Raw genomic sequence first — 17953 nt, 5'->3', positions numbered from 1 at the left:
ACCTTTACTTCTTTTTAATGCATAACATAAAATGTTTAAGCATTTGAATAATGCTTTATTGTTTGAGAAGGAACAAACCACTATTTTGGAGGAGGTTCACACCTCAATTAAGACTAAGAAGCTACATAAAACATCAAGAGTTTAGGAAAAATATATTTATACAATTATAATTTATTTCTTAATATTTAATATTAGAAAAAAAAATATATTTAATATTAAATACTTGATAATGTCATATTTCTTTTACTTGAAATAAATTAACCTATAAACGTACTACATTAATCGTACTGTTATAATAAAACGAGATAAAGCATCCTCATTCCTACAAATCCTTAACTCAAGACAAACTTTATAAATATAGTTGACATTAAAGAGGTAATTCAAATAACATTTATTACTCATAACTTGATTCAATTATGTGAGCGTTGGAAGTCTCTTTTGCTAATAACAACCATTTCAGGCCCGTCAAGCCCAAGACTAAAAAAAACTTTCGATCAAGATTTATCAGGAATAAACACAACACAACAGTAACACAGTGAAGGAGACCTACTTTGTATGAGTAAGAAGGTCACGGCGCAGCACGTGACTAGAGTGCATTATTATAAGAAAATTTCCTAAACTAACTCATGGATCTTGTGGCTCCGTGTATGTCATGTAGTGAGAGGTTCAGAAAAAAAGAGGTTAGATGAAGAGGCAAGCACGTTGTAAACATCAATTCAATCTTGATATTTTGTTATTATTGGTTTATTTGTTTGTACAACAATTTAACATAACATTTTGTTCTTTCAATTTTTGTATAAATGTTTTTCTGATGTGAATGAAAAAAAAAACTAAGTGAAACTTAAAAATAAGTATATAAAGATACATATAATACTCTGACTTTAATCTACAAATAACAAAGCTCTTATATTATAGCTCATCTAGTAATTTCGTTGTATTTTCTAGTAGGGAAAAATAATACCACATTTAAAATTAGTACACTGACAAGTTCGCCTATTCAATTTTAATCAAGTTCGTTTCATAATTCGTACCTGCTCCGACAATAAAAGTATTCAAAATAATATTAGAATGCTCAAAATGTTCTTTTATTGAAAACATCCATGTGGATTTATACAACTAACTGATCAAAACACAAGGCAACATTTAGCCACACTAGCATCCAATATTAAAGACTCATTAATACAAATAAATTACAATGGCAGTAGCACAAAAAATTTAATACTAAGATTATATGGCACAGGGAAAAAGAAGCTTAAGAAGCTTTATTAAGCAAATAAATACTACACTTATACAGACACAAAAATGACTGGTGCAGCAACTGCTTTCACATAAGTTTGTGTTAAATCCTGAAAGTGCCGTCCCAACATCACTAACCTCCACAATCAACAATTTACCCCCTCGCCCTCAAAATAAGAAGGTTAAAACAGAAGGGAGATCAAAGAATATTTTGCAGCACATCTTTCTTAATCAGCTCTAGACTGACCAGCACGAGAGGACAGGATAATACCAACAATGAGACCATACAGGGCAAGAGCTTCAGCAAAGATGAGGATGAGAATCATTCCAACAAAAAGCTTTGGCTGCTGTGCGTTGGCTCTGCAGAAGAAGAAGATTAATTGTTTAGAGCAAGAATTTTATTAGGATTCATTATAAAAGTTATATTCCTGTATCAAACTAACAGCAAAATATACATTTCATCAAGGATAACATGATAACATGCCCGTTGATTGAAAGCATAGCAATTGCATAAAGTATTACGTGAATTCTATAGGATTCAGAATATGATCAAAACAGGTTGAATGAAAAAGGTGACCAAGGCAGAAGAATAATACCTAACACCAGCATCACCAACAATGCCAATAGCCATGCCAGCAGAGAGCCCAGCCAGCCCACAGGCAAGACCAGAGGAGAGATGTGCATAACCATCAAAGAGGTAATAAGATTTGGCCTTGGGATTAATGCCAGTACTGATAATAACAGCAATAATAAGACCATAAATACCCAAAACTCCAGCCATAACAACAGGAACAATAGACTTCATCACCAGCTCCGGTCTCATCACACCCATCGAAGCCACGCCCACACCACTCTTTGCTGTGCCATAGGCAGCTCCCATACCTTCCTCCGTCATTTCAAACAACTCTTAGTAAGATAAATCTAGAGAGAATGAAGAGCTAACAAAAAGCCTCACAATTCCTCTTTCCATGTTTAAATACACAACTATTCAAGCTCTTCTACCAAGCAATTTCAAGAATCAAAACAACGTGAAGCAATTTCAACAGACTAATTTTGTCCACTGAGAGCCAACCAAAGAAACAAATATTCTAACCAAAACTATTCGGTATCAGTCATCAACCTATATCTACAAGAAACTATATCTACGATTTGAAGCTGCGCAATTGAATCCAACAAAACAATTGAACAACAGAAACTAAAACAAACAACTGAATCAACCAATCATAACATATACTGTTTACCTTTTATTTCTATCATGCAGGGATCAAATTGCGCACAGGACAAAAAAATTTCCTAATAAATTGAAACTGGAAAGAGATCATGTAACTACTTCGAACATAGATCTAATTGAGAAGTTAAGAATTGAATTACAGGAGAAGACGAGCGCAGCAGCGGCTCCAAGGAAGCCGAAAAACGGTGCCGTCTCATCGCCGCTGAAAGAAGCCATAATCACTGCAACGAAGTCGAATAGATCCGATCTGAGAAGTTGGATATTCCGGTTTCCGCAGCACAGAGAAGTTCCACGTTCCGATCTCTGTTACCGTACACTGAGGAGGGGAAGGAACCATTTCCTTTGTTTTATAGTTAGTTAATTACCTTCCGTGCCCCCAATTGGACCCAAATTTAACCAGCCCAGTCCATTTCTCATAACGTCGTGCTTTTATTGGAGTGAGATTCCATTAATTTCTTCCTACACCTCCATCCTTTCTTCGTATACCTCCATGCTTTCTTTGAGCACCTCCATAGAAGACGTGAAAGAACAACTTTGCCCTTCTCTTCATTTTTTCATTAATACCCTCTCTCCTTTTTTTCAGATTCTAAAATTCCGAATTTAGAGTTTATAAAGTATTTTTATGACTTCAAAAATACATTCCAAACCTATGTACCACAGATACAGACACTGACACGACATGGATACGGACACGGAAATACATATAATCTCTAAAATGAAGAATACGGAGACACGAATCTATATATTCTGTAATTTTGAATTATATAAATTGAAAATAAATATTTATGTGCAAAGGTATGTTTTGGATTCTGTTGGGAGTAGGAAGATATCTTTTTGGTTCAAAAGAATTTTGTTCTTATTTTTATAATAATAATAAAAATTTATACAATAAATTTGAGTTTTTAGAAAGTTATTGTATTTATACATTTTAAAATTGTGTTAAAACCGTGCTAAAATTTTTTAAAATCCAACAAATATTTTTTGAATTGAACACTTCACCGATAAGTATCCTACGAGTGTCGTACGAGTGTCAACACGGATACACGCATCCAACACGGATACGTCATTTAAGAAGAAGTGTCCGAGCCTCATAGTTCCAAACTCTAAAGTTCATAATTTTGAATTTTAGGGAATTTTTATGGATTATACAATTCGAAAATGCAAAAATCCCAAATCCTGCACCTTTTTCCTAAGAGTAATTTTGAAAATGAAAGAGATTTATGGAGGTGCAAGAAGAAATTAACAGAGATTCCCCAGTCCAAGTGGGCCTTATTTTATCACCGGATTTGGGCTTTTACCCACACTGTGGCCCAAACTTGTAGCATAAGAGATCACGGTCAGAAGTATGGAGTAGCAGAGGTGAGTGAAGGAGGAAGAGAAGAAAAGCATGGCAATTACGCTCAACAATGGCTTCAAGATGCCCATCATTGGATTGGGTGTGTGGCGCATGGAAGGAAAAGAAATCAAAGACCTAATTCTCAATTCTATCAAAATTGGTTATCGCCATTTTGATTGTGCTGGTATTCTAAAGTTCCAATTTAGGCATATTTCTTGCTTCTTTATCTACTTTGGAATCTTCTACCTTATTAGGCATTTTTTTTTACGGCATCATTTGAATTGAATCCAAAATCACTAAATGTTCTTTGTGTGCAGTTTAAAGTATCAAAACGACTAGTGATTCCCTAAATGGATGATGATTCAATGTTACTTTCTTTTTTTCAGAATATTCTAATGGCTCCTCTTATCCCTTTTATAGTATTAGACTAACCCCACCAAAACCTGTTGATTAATTAATGTCAAAGCATGATTTTTAGTTGATTAGTTTACTTAGTGATGTGTGGATAAGCATACTGTGGTTGACGAGATTTGGATGCGTTGTTGCAGCTGACTACAAGAACGAAGCAGAAGTTGGAGAGGCGCTTAAGGAGGCTTTTGATAGTGGCCTTGTGAAGAGGGAGGACCTTTTCATTACCACCAAGGTTAGTTTCACAGTGATTCCTGTGCACTTGTTTGTTTGTGACTTGTGTAGGTGAAGATGGTAATGATAATTCTTCTGATTCAGATAATTACAGTCTTACTCTTTGCTTTTGAATTTGCTTTCAGCTTTGGAATTCCGATCATGGACACGTTCTTGAGGCATGTAAAGACAGTCTCAAAAAGCTTCAGTTAACTTATCTAGATTTATATCTTGTTCACTTTCCTGTTGCCGTAAGGCATACTGGTATGTCCGTTTTTTATGCACCCCTTTCATTTATCTTTCGGTGCATGTGTAGTTACAACTAGTGTTTTAACATTACACTGAAAATACAGATGAGCTTCAATTCCCTACAAACGAGATCAGACATATACATGAATACTTCTTCATTTTGTTTAGGGTTTTTAACAGTGATTTCGTGCACATTTGAATGCCTTCTAGTATAATTTTCTCATATTGCACACATGCAGGGGTTGGTAATACTTCTAGTCCTTTGGGTGATGATGGAGTTCTGGATATAGATACCACCATATCCCTGGAAACTACCTGGCATGCGATGGAGGATCTTGTTTCATCCGGCTTGGTTCGCAGCATAGGGATCAGGTGCAATTTGGTTATGCAAACAATTTTTGCTATGTTCTAGTAGATGCCCCAGAAAACATTTTTTTACTACCCTTCATGGGCAAGTTTTGTCCAGTTATTTAGAAACAGTAAAATCAAGAATGAAGAAAGATAAAAACAAACAGCTTTGTAAAGTTCACCAAGATTGACATCTGCATGAAAGTTTATATTATTTGGGGATGATTAAAGACTTCCAGCTAAGTCTCTTTGCATTATCCATCTTATCATTCTGATAGTCTCTCCAAGTAATAAAGCTATTAAACTGTATTGACTGGTATGATTCACATTCAAGATTCTTTGTATGCTGTGATATGAATCTGATTCTTTGATCTCCATCATTCTGGTTTGTTCATCCTTGTCTCATGTTTCGTTCGGGTAACCCTTAGCTAGATTAATAAGACTTTATTTTATTTGATTTCTCTTTGACTCGTGTTCCATGATAAGAGGAATGTATTGGATAACCCATCTATGTTTGATTTAATGGTCTAGATGTTCCTAGTATTAACTTGAGAAATGCTTGATTCTTTTTATTGAAATTGCACTCTGACAAAATGTTATTTGCAGCAACTATGATATATTTCTGACAAGAGATTGCTTAGCATATTCCAAGATAAAACCTGCTGTAAATCAGATTGAAACTCATCCATACTTCCAGCGTGAGTCTCTAGTAAAATTTTGTCAGAAGCATGGGATTTGTGTCACTGCACACACTCCACTAGGAGGTGCAGCAGCAAATACTGAATGGTTTGGTTCAGTTTCATGTTTGGATGACCAAGTTTTCAAAGTGAGTGGTCAATACTAGTTTCCGAGCACAATGTTATTAACAAACTACCATAACTGCCTGCAATCGTCTATTCAAAAACAGTTTCACGGAGTTGATTAATTTGAGGAGGTTGTACCATTTTCTTTGATTTCAGGGTCTGGCTGAAAAATACAAAAAGACTGCCGCCCAGATTGCTCTTCGGTGGGGCATTCAGAGGAACACTGTGGTCATTCCTAAATCGTCAAAACTGGAGAGGTTGAAAGAAAACTTTCAGGTTTTTGATTTTGAGTTGTCTAAAGAGGACATGAAGCTCATTGGAAATATAGATAAAACATACCGAACTAATCAACCAGCTGTGTTTTGGGGCATAAATCTGTATGCGTGAGAACACCGTTCCTAAGAATGTATCATAATCTTTCAAGTATGCAAAAATATAATGGCCGTTTGATCTTGAGACTTGTATTGACATTCAGAGATGGTATAAGCTTCTGGCTCCTTGGTAGTTCATTGATTTGATAATGTAAACTCTTCATTTTAATGGTTCAAAAATTATCTTTTTAGCACATAGAATATTTCGTGTAGTAAATAAGGGAGATTTCTGAATATTTTTAGTTAATTTGTTTGCCCATTTGTTTACCCCCTCCCTTCCCTTTTAGTTTCCGTTCTATTTGGGAGTCTTCATCTTTGGAAATGAGAACATTTAATTGATAAGTTTCTGAAATATAGAAAATGCAATTATAAAAATTTGGTAAATTTTATCAATTGGGATACTTCAACGAAGAATTTTATCGATGAGTCAATCTCATAAGACATCACTTCCAAAAAGTTCTTAAGATAATATGTTTATCATACTCTTTTTATACACTATTCATCTTTTATGTTTCCATCATCTAATGTGACACTTCCAATTTACGTTTAAATTCCTAGTAAAATAAAATTTGATCATCCAATCTGCAATCCAAAACTACAAGCTCTGGAATGAAACTGACCAAGAAAAAATAAATGGAAACTATCCTCAGGATGATGAATCAATCCCAACGCAAGTTTAGAGTTGAATTCACAGCATAGATCTTATTGTTAGAAAGAAAGAAAAGAAATAAGTTGCATTAACACTTAAGTCTCAGAAAGAGACTTATATAGCAAGAGTACAAAGGAAAACAGACGAACTAAAGAAACTGAAACTACATAGCTTTATCAGTGTTATCAACTTATACCTTCATTGCATGTTAGTTGTATTACGACAACTTCTAGATAACCGGCCAGCTCTGTTGAGAAGTCTACCTTTCCAAGCCGCAAGTCTACCGCGAACTCTATCCAGGATATAATTAAATTATTCTTTCTTCACCGTCTCCTTCAACAGGGATAGATATTTGCCAAGATCCCTAACCTCGTTAACATAAAATTTAGATTTATTAAGATTCAACCTCAATTCGAATTTCCCATAAAATGTCTCAACATGGAAGAAAGCAAACGAAACTGAGACTCTTTGGCTTAGCAAAACTAAAAGACACCATCCTAAAAAAATGTGAGAAATAGCAGGACCATCCTTAAAAATAGAAATAGGTTGCCCTGCACCATCATCTACCAACTCCTGAATGTAAAGAGATAGCTTCTCCATACACAATAAAGATAAGCAGAAAGAGGACCTTCTCATGTAAGTCCTTTAATAGGTTTGAAGCTCTCCGGTCTAGATCCATTCAGAAGATACAGAATTTGATTCAATACACCAGATGATGAGCTAAATGGTAATATAAAAAAAAAAAAAAATCCCTCACCAACACCTTCTAAGAAATCCCACTGTATCCTGTTATAAGTTTCATCAAGATTAATTACAAAGACTGCAAAACCGTTTTAGCGCGTACTTTTGTGCATGGAGTAAACAATCTCATGAGCCAAAATAAGATTATCAGTAATACTCCTACCAGATATAAAGCTACTTTAAAGAGGGCTAATAATGCCACGGAGGAAGGTCGAAGCCTATTAATTTTTAATAGAAAGAAAAATGATCTAAGTCTATATTCGGAATCCTAGTAGTAATTAATTACCATGACGATGATGAATTGATGACTTGGCTAACGATAACAGTATTAACCATGGTTATTTCAAGATAAAAAAAAGTATATCTGTATACAAAGTTATGCAAGTTGTCCTCCTGAGATTTGTAATTTTATAAACATAGAAAAAAGTACTTCAACCAATAATATTGTCACCGGGAAAGTTATCAGTAACCGATGAGTATTTTACATGACCAGAATTTTCTGAAATTTCCATAATGAATGCAATTATATCAAATTAGGGTTTATTTTGGTGGGTTAAAGTAAAATAAGATCGACTCTGATTCTGAATGTTTGATTTTTACACCAAAAAGAGAGCCAAAAGTTATCTCTGTAATTTCAGTATAAGCTTCCCTACAATAAAAAACTTGATCTAAATAAGTACAACTTAGAGAAATAGTACAGTTCTTTGCTGAGATCTAATTACACATTGCTCACAAACTCACAGAAGAAATGGAATTATAGCAAATCGACTAGTTGGATAATCTTCAAATTTCTGACGATACCATTTATGTGTTTCCACAGCTGCAAATGAAAGATTTGCCACCTAGAAAAGAAATATGCCAAAAACAAATGAAAAAACAGAAGGCAATTTTGTTTAAAACATTAAAACATTGCAAAAGAAATATTACCACAAAAGCAAAAAGTAACCAGATTGTTAGGTTAGATCCTCCAGTAGCGACCACAAAACTAGCGTATATAACCTTCATCATTATCAAATATTAGGCTTATTCATATCAGTCACATAAGTACATATTATAAAAGACAGAGAAAGAGGCTTACAATCTCAGAGAGATAATGTGGAGAGGATACGATTTCAAACCAATCACCTTGAGGAATTACATATTCCTCTGCCTGTGTTGAATGTCGTAGAGAACCCTGCCAAAATTGCTAAACTCAGATAGCCTCACGACAATTGAATGTAACAATATTAAGATAACCTAATTCACCTAACCTCGTTACAAAACTGACATATTTGCTTCAAACTCCAACATTTCATTTTAAAGAATCATTTGTTTATTAGTTTACAAAATGTAAAACAAAGATCCACACGCAAAGCAAATGAAGAAAACTATAGATTTTTTTTTTACGCCAAATTTATCACTTGGTAGCATTAGTATAATTCTATATCAGTGATATGAAAATAAATAGCAATTAGAACCCATGAAGTAGCCCCTATAAGTTATGAAGGCGTGTTCTCAAAATAAAGGATTTAGAGGTCTAACAAGTAAATGCATACGAGAATTTTATGGCAGTGGTATTGATGAATCCAACCCCATAAGAAAACAGCTGTACCAATCCAATGCTTCCACCCAAGCCTGAAAAGAGGATTTAAAATTTGAAAGATTTCGAACTCTGTCACTTGCATCTGATTCTTGCCCTTGACAATGAACTCGGTCACTAGATTTGCTACGAAGTTAAACACCTCCACTGCACAATCACCACACAGCGATAGTGGTGCTGCTATGTAGAAACTAGCTTCAGAAAAATAATAAATTAATCCTCTTTATTTTATTATTTTCTGGAGAGCAACCAGATATAACTAAAAAGTACAAATACAGGAAATTATGCAATTAATATTTATGTAAGAACATAGGTGTGGACCTTCTCACTTCCAAAAACAGAAAGATTGAATTTATTTTAGCTTGCACAAATCAACAAGTAATACTAGTACTTCAAATCATTCTGGACAAGCGACACATAACTAACATCTAATTCACAAGTGAAAAAATAAATGGAATTAGTCACTCTCATTTGAAATCATCTACTACTTTCCTCATCTTGCTCCTGTTTTAATTTCAATGCATTATGGTAGATCAAGTGTATCGATTAAAGATTTAACACTCAGACTATGTATGTCGGCAACACTCAAATATACAGACTAAGTCCAAATGTCGATTAGTTTAGACCTGTTTTATTAAAAAAATCATAAATATTATATTGGATATGAAAAAATAATAGAAGTCTTCTATAATAGAAGAAGTATTTAAATATGCGTGTTCTACTTCTCTCAGCTCATGCTAAACATTCGAAGTGCTATGGCAACTACAACATTTTTTTCCAAGCACCACGGCATGCTCATCCTCATAAAAGCTTATTCAGAAAATGCAATATGATGAAAGCCAAACTTGAATATCCCTGGAAACAACATTAAACTTTAACCTATGTCATATTGACATGACTCAAACGTTTTAGTAGTGCTATATGTGAGTTTGTGTGTTCGCATCATGTTCTCTAACATTTTCTATTGAGACACTCTTATTAGATGAAACTCTCATGGTCCTACTAATTTAGAAATGGGAGCCCACCAAACGGGGAATGGAAACCACATATTTAGTGAGACCCACCTGAATTCACCTATGGGAAAAGCGTGTCAGAAAGATAATTTTAAAGAGTGCATTACTCAGATTTCTCGACAATTAGTTCAGCGATCCATGCACCTCAGGAATTGTATTAACCGAATTTACAAAGTTTACAAGTCTCCCTTACAATTTCAGACCAAACAATCAACAATTAAGAATTATTCATCCCACGAACTACAACAGGAAGTAACAGACTTCACACAAATTCTCAATTCAGCACGGTAAAAACAACTTCCATACTTCAAAAGAAACAAATGCAAGTGAAAAAGATGGGGAAAAAAAAAACTCACAACAATCCAGTGAGATAACCAATGACGTGCATGCGAGCGGAAGGGCTGTAGTCAAACACGTGAATGGTTTCAAAGAGTCGTCGGAGGACGTGAAATTCCATCAGAAAAAGCAGAAAAACCGCTTCCCACGCCACATACCTCTGCCTCAGTTTATACGAATCGGTTCTGATGGTGGAACCACCCGTCAAGAAGCTGGTGATAGTAGAGTACGAGAACGGTTCCGCTACAAGCGGCACCATGCTGTACGCATACGCCCATGTCGCGACAAGCAGCAACGTGGTCCACAAAAAAGCCACCGCGTAGAAGTGCAGAAACAGCCTCTGAGGAATGGTGAATTTCTGCTACAAAGAAAATTGTGTCGGTGATGAGAAATTTCGAGGGATGAAAATGAAACCGCGTAAAAGTGGCGTTACTTGGGAGGAGGATTGCATGATTTTGCCTCGCCCGGCGAAGCCAATCAAGGTGCGGCGGAGGAAGCTTAGATTGGGAATCGGAAGGGACGCGATTACGATTGGTAACGTGGCAGCGAGCCATGCCGCTCTGAGAATTTGAACGAGGACCTCCTCCATTGGTTGGTCATGCAGAAGCATGGTTTCTGCGTGGATTTATGAAGCGGAGAGAGATACGAAGCGTGGGTGAGGAATCGCCAAAAACCTATGGTGCGTGAAGGGAAGGATTAGGGATCTGGCTACAATGTTTCATTTCAATTTCAATTTCAATTTCGTTTTCGTTTTCATTCCTCTTGTTGAATGAATAGGAACTATGAATATCATGATATAATAAGCGTGAGAGAGATTGAAGAATGTTTGTGTTGAATTAAAGTGGAAACGGTGTTGACCCCTATGGCACCATCAGAACGGTGAGTAGAAACTCATCGCAGAAGGCCTTTCCCTTGCTTGACACGAACCTCCTAAATTATTTTATTTTTAATCTTTTCTTTAATTGCATTTTATCTGTTCAAATGGTTCATTTGAAATCATCTCAATGGAATTTTTAATTTTAGGACAAAAAAAATTAGGCACTTTTTGGTAACTCTCTCGCTGCATATATTATATTAATTATGAAATTTTGATTTGATTTTAATTTTTTTATAGTTTTATAATTTTAAAATCATTTTGAATAAGATGATGTTACTGCGATGGGTCATTGTTGGGCCCTTTGATTTTAAAAAGTGGATAAGACCCTTTCCAGTTTGGGTTTAGTTAGTGGAAAAGGGGTAAAAAAAATATTTGAGGGAGTCTGTCAGACAACCCTGTGACCATCCCAGATGTTGACAACTAGGAACGATCCTCTACAGCTAAGATGTATCTAATCCTGAGAGAAGACACACCTGACCGTTAATCACGCTCTGATCACAGGGTCATGGTTCATCCACCAGACTTCAGTTCCTGTCTCCTTAGAACTCAAGGATACAGAGGTACGAGCCTATAGAACAGATCCTGTTCAAGTAAGGTCGTGACCAAGTGCATTAGGTGTTCCTTTATAAACTTGTTTTCTTTTAGAAAACTTTTCAATGTGGGACTATCTTAGTAAACACTTTTTTTTGTCAGAAAAACATATCCTGCTATCCTATTATCAGTAAACTACGGTGATCATGGATTGGTGAGTTTAAAAAAACTGAAATCAACAGAAAAGCTTTGAAAGAAAACAGAAAAGTAGACTAGTAAAAGAAAGCCAGCACATTCTTCCTCCTAGCTTCTTCATGTTCCATGATGCCAAATATGCCATGTGTGGAACACTATCTCTCATTACTACAAGGTATAGGTTGCAGAGCTTCTGGTGTTGGAGGTTTAGCTGCCACAGCAGCGGGGAATAGTGGGAGATGGAGCGGAGAACCTCCGTGACGGCGTCATTTGTCCACGGCGCACTAAACAGTGATGGTTGTGGTGGGTGCGCATGGAATGGAAGGTTACTAAATTGTATATATTTAGCCAATGTGGAACTTAGGGATAGAATACTAACTGAAGGAATCTCCTATACGTACACTCATACATATTATTTGTGTTTTTATTTAGTTTGCCATTTAACTTTATTTTTCAAATTTTCTATTTTTTCTTTCTGTTTTGTTTGTTTAATGCTGCTTTAAAACTATACGAGCAGAAGAGAAAAAATAAAAAGTTAAAGTTGTTGGGTTGGAGTAAAATAGAATCAGAAAGTGATGAAAATACAAGTGTGTATGTATTTTATTTGAAAGGAATAAAAAATATATCTTTTACCATTCATTTTTTATTCCTATGTTTTTTTTTTTGTCTTTGGAAAAATTTATTTAGGTGTCAATATATTTGTTTTGACACACTATAGTTAAGATAAATTGATAGGTTAATCTACTACTTTTTTACTTTTTTTACCTTTGGAAAAAAGTATTAATATTTTTAAATACATTAAAAATTCATTTAGTTATATAAGTTTTACCCATTTAATTTGTGTTTTTAATGGGAAAAATTGATAATATTTTTACTTTAACATGTTAAATTAGTTCGTTATTATTAATAAAAAATTAATTTGTAAGCATTAATGGTTTAAATTATTATACAGTGTTATATTATTTAATTTATAGTATTTATATTTTAATACATTTAAAAAATGGTAGATTGATTTATAACTTATCCTACGAAATTGGTGGTGTGGTGATGGGTTGTCTATTAAACCCAATTTACTTTGTTTTATCTATAATTTTATTTTATTATTATTATTAAATATAAGCAATTTCAACGTGAAAATGATTGTATACAATAGCAAACAAACATATATTATTCTACCTGAATATAGTATTTATATTACACAATATTAGAATGTTAAGTTTTTTAAAATAATATATACTTGTAAACTTGTTTGTTTTTATATTAAGTACTATTATAACAGTTTATACGAATAAATAAGGTGAGTTTTAGTTTAAAAAATATTATATAATAAAATATATATCACATATATGATATATCAATCATATTATATATATTATATATTTGTGTATATTATATAATATGTATTAGAGTTAGTTGTGGAATATGACGCGACTTTAATATGAAAAAGTTGTATAATGATGAAAAAATCATAGTGAATTTGTTTCAAGATGACAATATTAGTGTTGAAGATAAACTCGTAACAATATGATACGACTTTAATTAATGAAAAAATAATAAAATTGTGTTAGGTGATAAATATAATTATATGAAAGTTATCACAATTTTTGTATAAATAGATTTAAACTGAATTCATGTCACATTATTACAATGTCTAAGTTAATCTTTTTTATTATTTACATATATGTGTTGTATAAAAAAATATTAATATATAATATTAGTTAATGTAAATAGTAAATAAAATTGATATAAATAGTATTTTTTAACTAATTATTTAATTATTATTTAAATAAATTAAAATTTTATATTGAATAATAATAAGTTATGTGATATTTTGATTTACTTATTTGATAAATTAATTTTATGTAAGAATTTTGTTTTAAAAAATATATTTTGTATTGTTTCATATTTGGATATTACTAATTTTATATATAAAAACTGTAATAGTGGAAAAAATAAATTATTATTATAACAGTTCTAAAATTATTCTGCTTATAGTAAAGTAATTACAATTAGTTTACTTCAAATAGATTAGTTGTTATGCAGGACTTTGTCTTTGAAATTAATTACAAATTTTAATAATTATATTAAATTACTAGTGGAATGTGAAATTATGTTGACTCAGTTGAAGTATGTATGTATATACTGCAGTTTTTAAAGTTTTTTTTATCAAAATTACAGTAGTTATACGTGAACTGTTACTTTGTTGTTTGGCTTTGATTTAATTTATGCCACATGTTTAGTAATTTTAATTAATAAAAAATTATATGCTTATTATTTTTTCATAATTAGAGATTTCCTATATAAAATTAGTAATATTCAAATATAAAACAATACAATATTAAATAACATATATTTGTTTAACACAAAACTCCTAAAAATAATTACTTATTAAATAAACAAATCAAAATATTACATAACTTATTATCATTCAAAACTCAATTTTAATATATTTAAACTATAATTAAATAGTTAATTATATATTATTATTTACATCGAATTTATTTACTATCTGTATTAATTAATATTATATATATTAATATACACGTATATCAATAAAATAAAATCAAAATATTGACTTACAAGTATCAAGTTGGAAGTACTTTTACTTTTAAAATAATCATTAATTACAGGAATGTCACATTACAACAAATTTATTTTCAGAAGTTGTCGGCACGATTTTACCATAATATGATATGTCATTATACGATTTTTTTAGATTAAAGTTATGATATCATGTTAATACGACTAACTCTAATTTTTAATGGGATAAAACTATTCTCACTTTGGTAAAAAAAGGTATATTCTCATATTATTTCAGACACCCCAATATATTAGTGTGAATTAACCGTCTTATCTTTAATAAAGTAAAAATTAGGTTAATTTTAAGATGCATTCAACACCTAATAGTCTTAGTAAATTCATTCTTCTTGTAATTGGAGCTAGGGTAGAACTCAACATATCTGAAAGTCCATACACACATTAGTGTTTTTGCGGTTGTTAAGAAGTGGGTTTTAAGCCTAACTCAACCCCATAAAACCGGCTCTTGGGGGTGAGGTTTGCACCCATTTATATATTATGAAATGTCCTTATCTCTAGTCGATGTGGGATTTTCCAACAGCGGTGAAGAATGACGATGTAGCGAAAAGGAAGTGTCATTAACGTAGGAGGATGCGCAATGCAGAAAGGTAAAGGATACTCAATGTAGAACGTTAAAGTTTTGTAAATTCTTTGACTTCCAGATATGTATATCTGGAAGTGTTTTTTGTGTTCCAGAAGTGTATATAGAGGGGTTTCAAATAGTTATATCTTGAAGGTTTTTTGTGATTTATTGTTTCTGGATATGGATATCCATATGGGTTCTGGATGAAAAAAATCTAGAAGGTAGTATTTTCGAGTAATTCTGGATGTGGAAATCTGGAAGTCAGTGTATGTACGTTTTTTTTTATTTGATAGTATTTTATGATTAGGAACATGGTCAGGATTAGAGGAGGAGGATCTTCTAATGTGAATCGTGTGTGACCAACTACATCTGTGAAAAGTGCGACCTTATATGAATAATAAAGTGCTTAATTTGGACTGCAAGTCTTCAATAGCATCACACTGCCAAAAAAAAGCTAAGGATGATTAATTTTTGGATATGTATATATGAAAGTATGATGGTGTCTTCTAGATAAAGATATCTATAGTTAAATAATATAATTTTAGATGACAATATTCGTAGATAAATGTAACATTTTCAAATACCAACAAGCAAAACTAACCCTTATCGATACCAAAATATATGACTTCCACATATTGACATTGTAAGCAAATATGTGATAAGATAAAGTTGAGTTTAAAAATGTATATTTGATGAATATAAAAATGATATGGTGAAGGAAGAAATTGCATATAATTATTGCTATTAGCATGGGCCAAGGTCACACGTGTTGTGGGAGGGAAAGCAATAAAAGATGACACACGCTATAGTATAAATACTTTACTAATAGGACGTGGGAGAGTGATAAATACGAACAATATGACTACGATGTATCACATGGACGAGGAAAATCAATACCCTTCGTTATGCCACCATTTTTAATGGCCTATTCTCCACCAACGTGTATATAGAAAATCATTAACTTACTATGAATAGAGTAAAATTTATATTTTTTAAAAGTAATATTCCATCTTCAAATCTTATAAATATTAAAAGGTCACTGAAAAGGTTTAATGTAAGAAAATTTTATTTTCATAATTGTAAACTATGATTTTTTTGAAAATTATGATTCTTAAATATAGTGGTAAAAAATTATCTCCAGAAATATTCATATAAATTTTCTTAAAACCAAATAACACCATGTTGTTACTAGAAATTTTAATTATCTATGACATTAAATTATAAATAACAAGGATACTATGATATTTTCATTATAGTACATTTTTTTAACTAAAAAAAAATTATTATTTTTTTACTTTCTTGAGAGAATATTTTTATGGGAAACATAAAAAAATAGCAGAGAATATTATTAAGGTAATTTTATATGTTTTAAAAAATGAAACAAGATAAAAACACGCCTTTTTAATTTTTATTTTGAAAAAACTGTATTTTTATTGTATCAATAGTTTCCTTAGAATTTTAATTAGACATTTTGAGAGAAGAAGAAGAAAAATAGAGAGGAGTTAGCTTTTTTTATTTGGTTTTAAACAAAAAAAAAGGAAGATGTTAAAAAATGATTTATTTGTATACCTTATGATTTAGAGTTCAAAAAATAAATAATTTTGTTGTCAAGAAATAAATGAATGAGATTTTTTAGGTGGACAACATGATATGTCCGAAATTGACAACTTGTGTTGGTTGGGCACCCGAATAGTGTTTAGAATTTTTATAATTCGATTTCAAAAAAACAAAAATGTAAATTTTAACATGATTAACAGTGACATTTGTAAGTAATTAAATTTTATGACATTTTTTTATGATATGTTCTACTATATTGCCTCACACCAGAATAAATTATTGCTAAATAATTCTAGCGTCTAGATTAATATCTTCTTTTTTAAAATATTATCTTGATCTTTTGATAATTAAAAAAAACTTTGAATAGAAGATTCATAAAATCTCAAAAGCCTTTTATACTTTTAGCATTAATTATTCTAAAGCTAGTTTTACGGTTTTCTTTAAGACAATGAATTCTTATGGGATACTATCACCATCCACACTCGTAGTATTAAAATTTAAACATAGCCTTATTTATTTATTTATTTATTTTAAATGAACATATACTTTTCAAAATAATTTTTTAGATAGATCAAATATTATTAAAAGGTGAATTCATGCATATGATGAATGCACGAGGTATGATTATATTACAATAAATCTAGTTGAATGTATGAACTTTATTTTGGATAATGAATTTAAAAAAAAAAATCAATACTTACTAAGAGTTTCAAAGTAGTTATTTTTAATAAATCAAATTTTATTAAAAAGTGAATTATAACATATGACAATAAAAGCTATTTTAATACATGAACTCTATTTTGAAGAGTGAAATTCTTTATAAAAAATGAGTTGATACCTGCGAATAAAATAGTTTCCTAAATAGATCAAATACCATTAAAAAAGTTGACTAAGACGTATGATGAAGGCATGAGGTACGAGTATATCTAAAAACAAATATAGTCGAATGTATGAACTTTATTTTGAAGGAAACACAATCTTTACACATTTATATCCTTTTTAAGACAGCCTTTGAAATAATAAAATCATGATAAGACATTAGTACTATAGTAAAAAAAATTGAACAACTTCAACCTATCATGTTTCATGTGCAAATGTATAATTTAAAAAAAATCAAAGT

At 31.8% G+C, this 17953-nt stretch overlaps 3 protein-coding genes and 1 non-coding gene across 4 annotated transcripts; 1 reads left to right on the top strand and 3 right to left on the bottom strand.

Moving 5' to 3' along the window:
* Positions 1-1063: 1063 nt before the first annotated feature.
* Positions 1064-2801, bottom strand: LOC137810716 (V-type proton ATPase 16 kDa proteolipid subunit). Its single transcript, XM_068612160.1, has 3 exons — positions 2608-2801; positions 1833-2118; positions 1064-1596 (listed from the first exon to the last, which is right to left on the bottom strand). The coding sequence occupies exons 1-3, from the start codon at positions 2681-2683 to the stop codon at positions 1464-1466; spliced, it is 495 nt and encodes a 164-aa protein (XP_068468261.1). The 5' UTR covers positions 2684-2801; the 3' UTR covers positions 1064-1463.
* Positions 2802-3796: 995 nt separating this feature from the next.
* Positions 3797-6396, top strand: LOC137810630 (NADP-dependent D-sorbitol-6-phosphate dehydrogenase-like). Its single transcript, XM_068612047.1, has 6 exons — positions 3797-3987; positions 4352-4446; positions 4571-4688; positions 4913-5045; positions 5628-5847; positions 5981-6396. The coding sequence occupies exons 1-6, from the start codon at positions 3855-3857 to the stop codon at positions 6209-6211; spliced, it is 930 nt and encodes a 309-aa protein (XP_068468148.1). The 5' UTR covers positions 3797-3854; the 3' UTR covers positions 6212-6396.
* A 1748-nt stretch (positions 6397-8144) lies between these two features.
* On the bottom strand, positions 8145-11465 carry LOC137810556 (polyprenol reductase 2). Its single transcript, XM_068611929.1, has 6 exons — positions 10947-11465; positions 10534-10871; positions 9121-9355; positions 8664-8759; positions 8513-8584; positions 8145-8427 (listed from the first exon to the last, which is right to left on the bottom strand). The coding sequence occupies exons 1-6, from the start codon at positions 11121-11123 to the stop codon at positions 8323-8325; spliced, it is 1023 nt and encodes a 340-aa protein (XP_068468030.1). The 5' UTR covers positions 11124-11465; the 3' UTR covers positions 8145-8322.
* A 304-nt stretch (positions 11466-11769) lies between these two features.
* LOC137811859 (small nucleolar RNA U3) lies at positions 11770-11990 on the bottom strand. The gene has a single exon (XR_011081183.1). It is a non-coding gene; the product is annotated as a small nucleolar RNA U3 (small nucleolar RNA).
* Positions 11991-17953: the final 5963 nt, after the last annotated feature.

The sequence above is a fragment of the Phaseolus vulgaris genome, chromosome 11 (genome assembly GCF_000499845.2).
Source record: "Phaseolus vulgaris cultivar G19833 chromosome 11, P. vulgaris v2.0, whole genome shotgun sequence".
NCBI classification, from domain to species: domain Eukaryota; kingdom Viridiplantae; phylum Streptophyta; class Magnoliopsida; order Fabales; family Fabaceae; genus Phaseolus; species Phaseolus vulgaris.
This window is presented reverse-complemented; position numbering and strand designations above follow the sequence as displayed.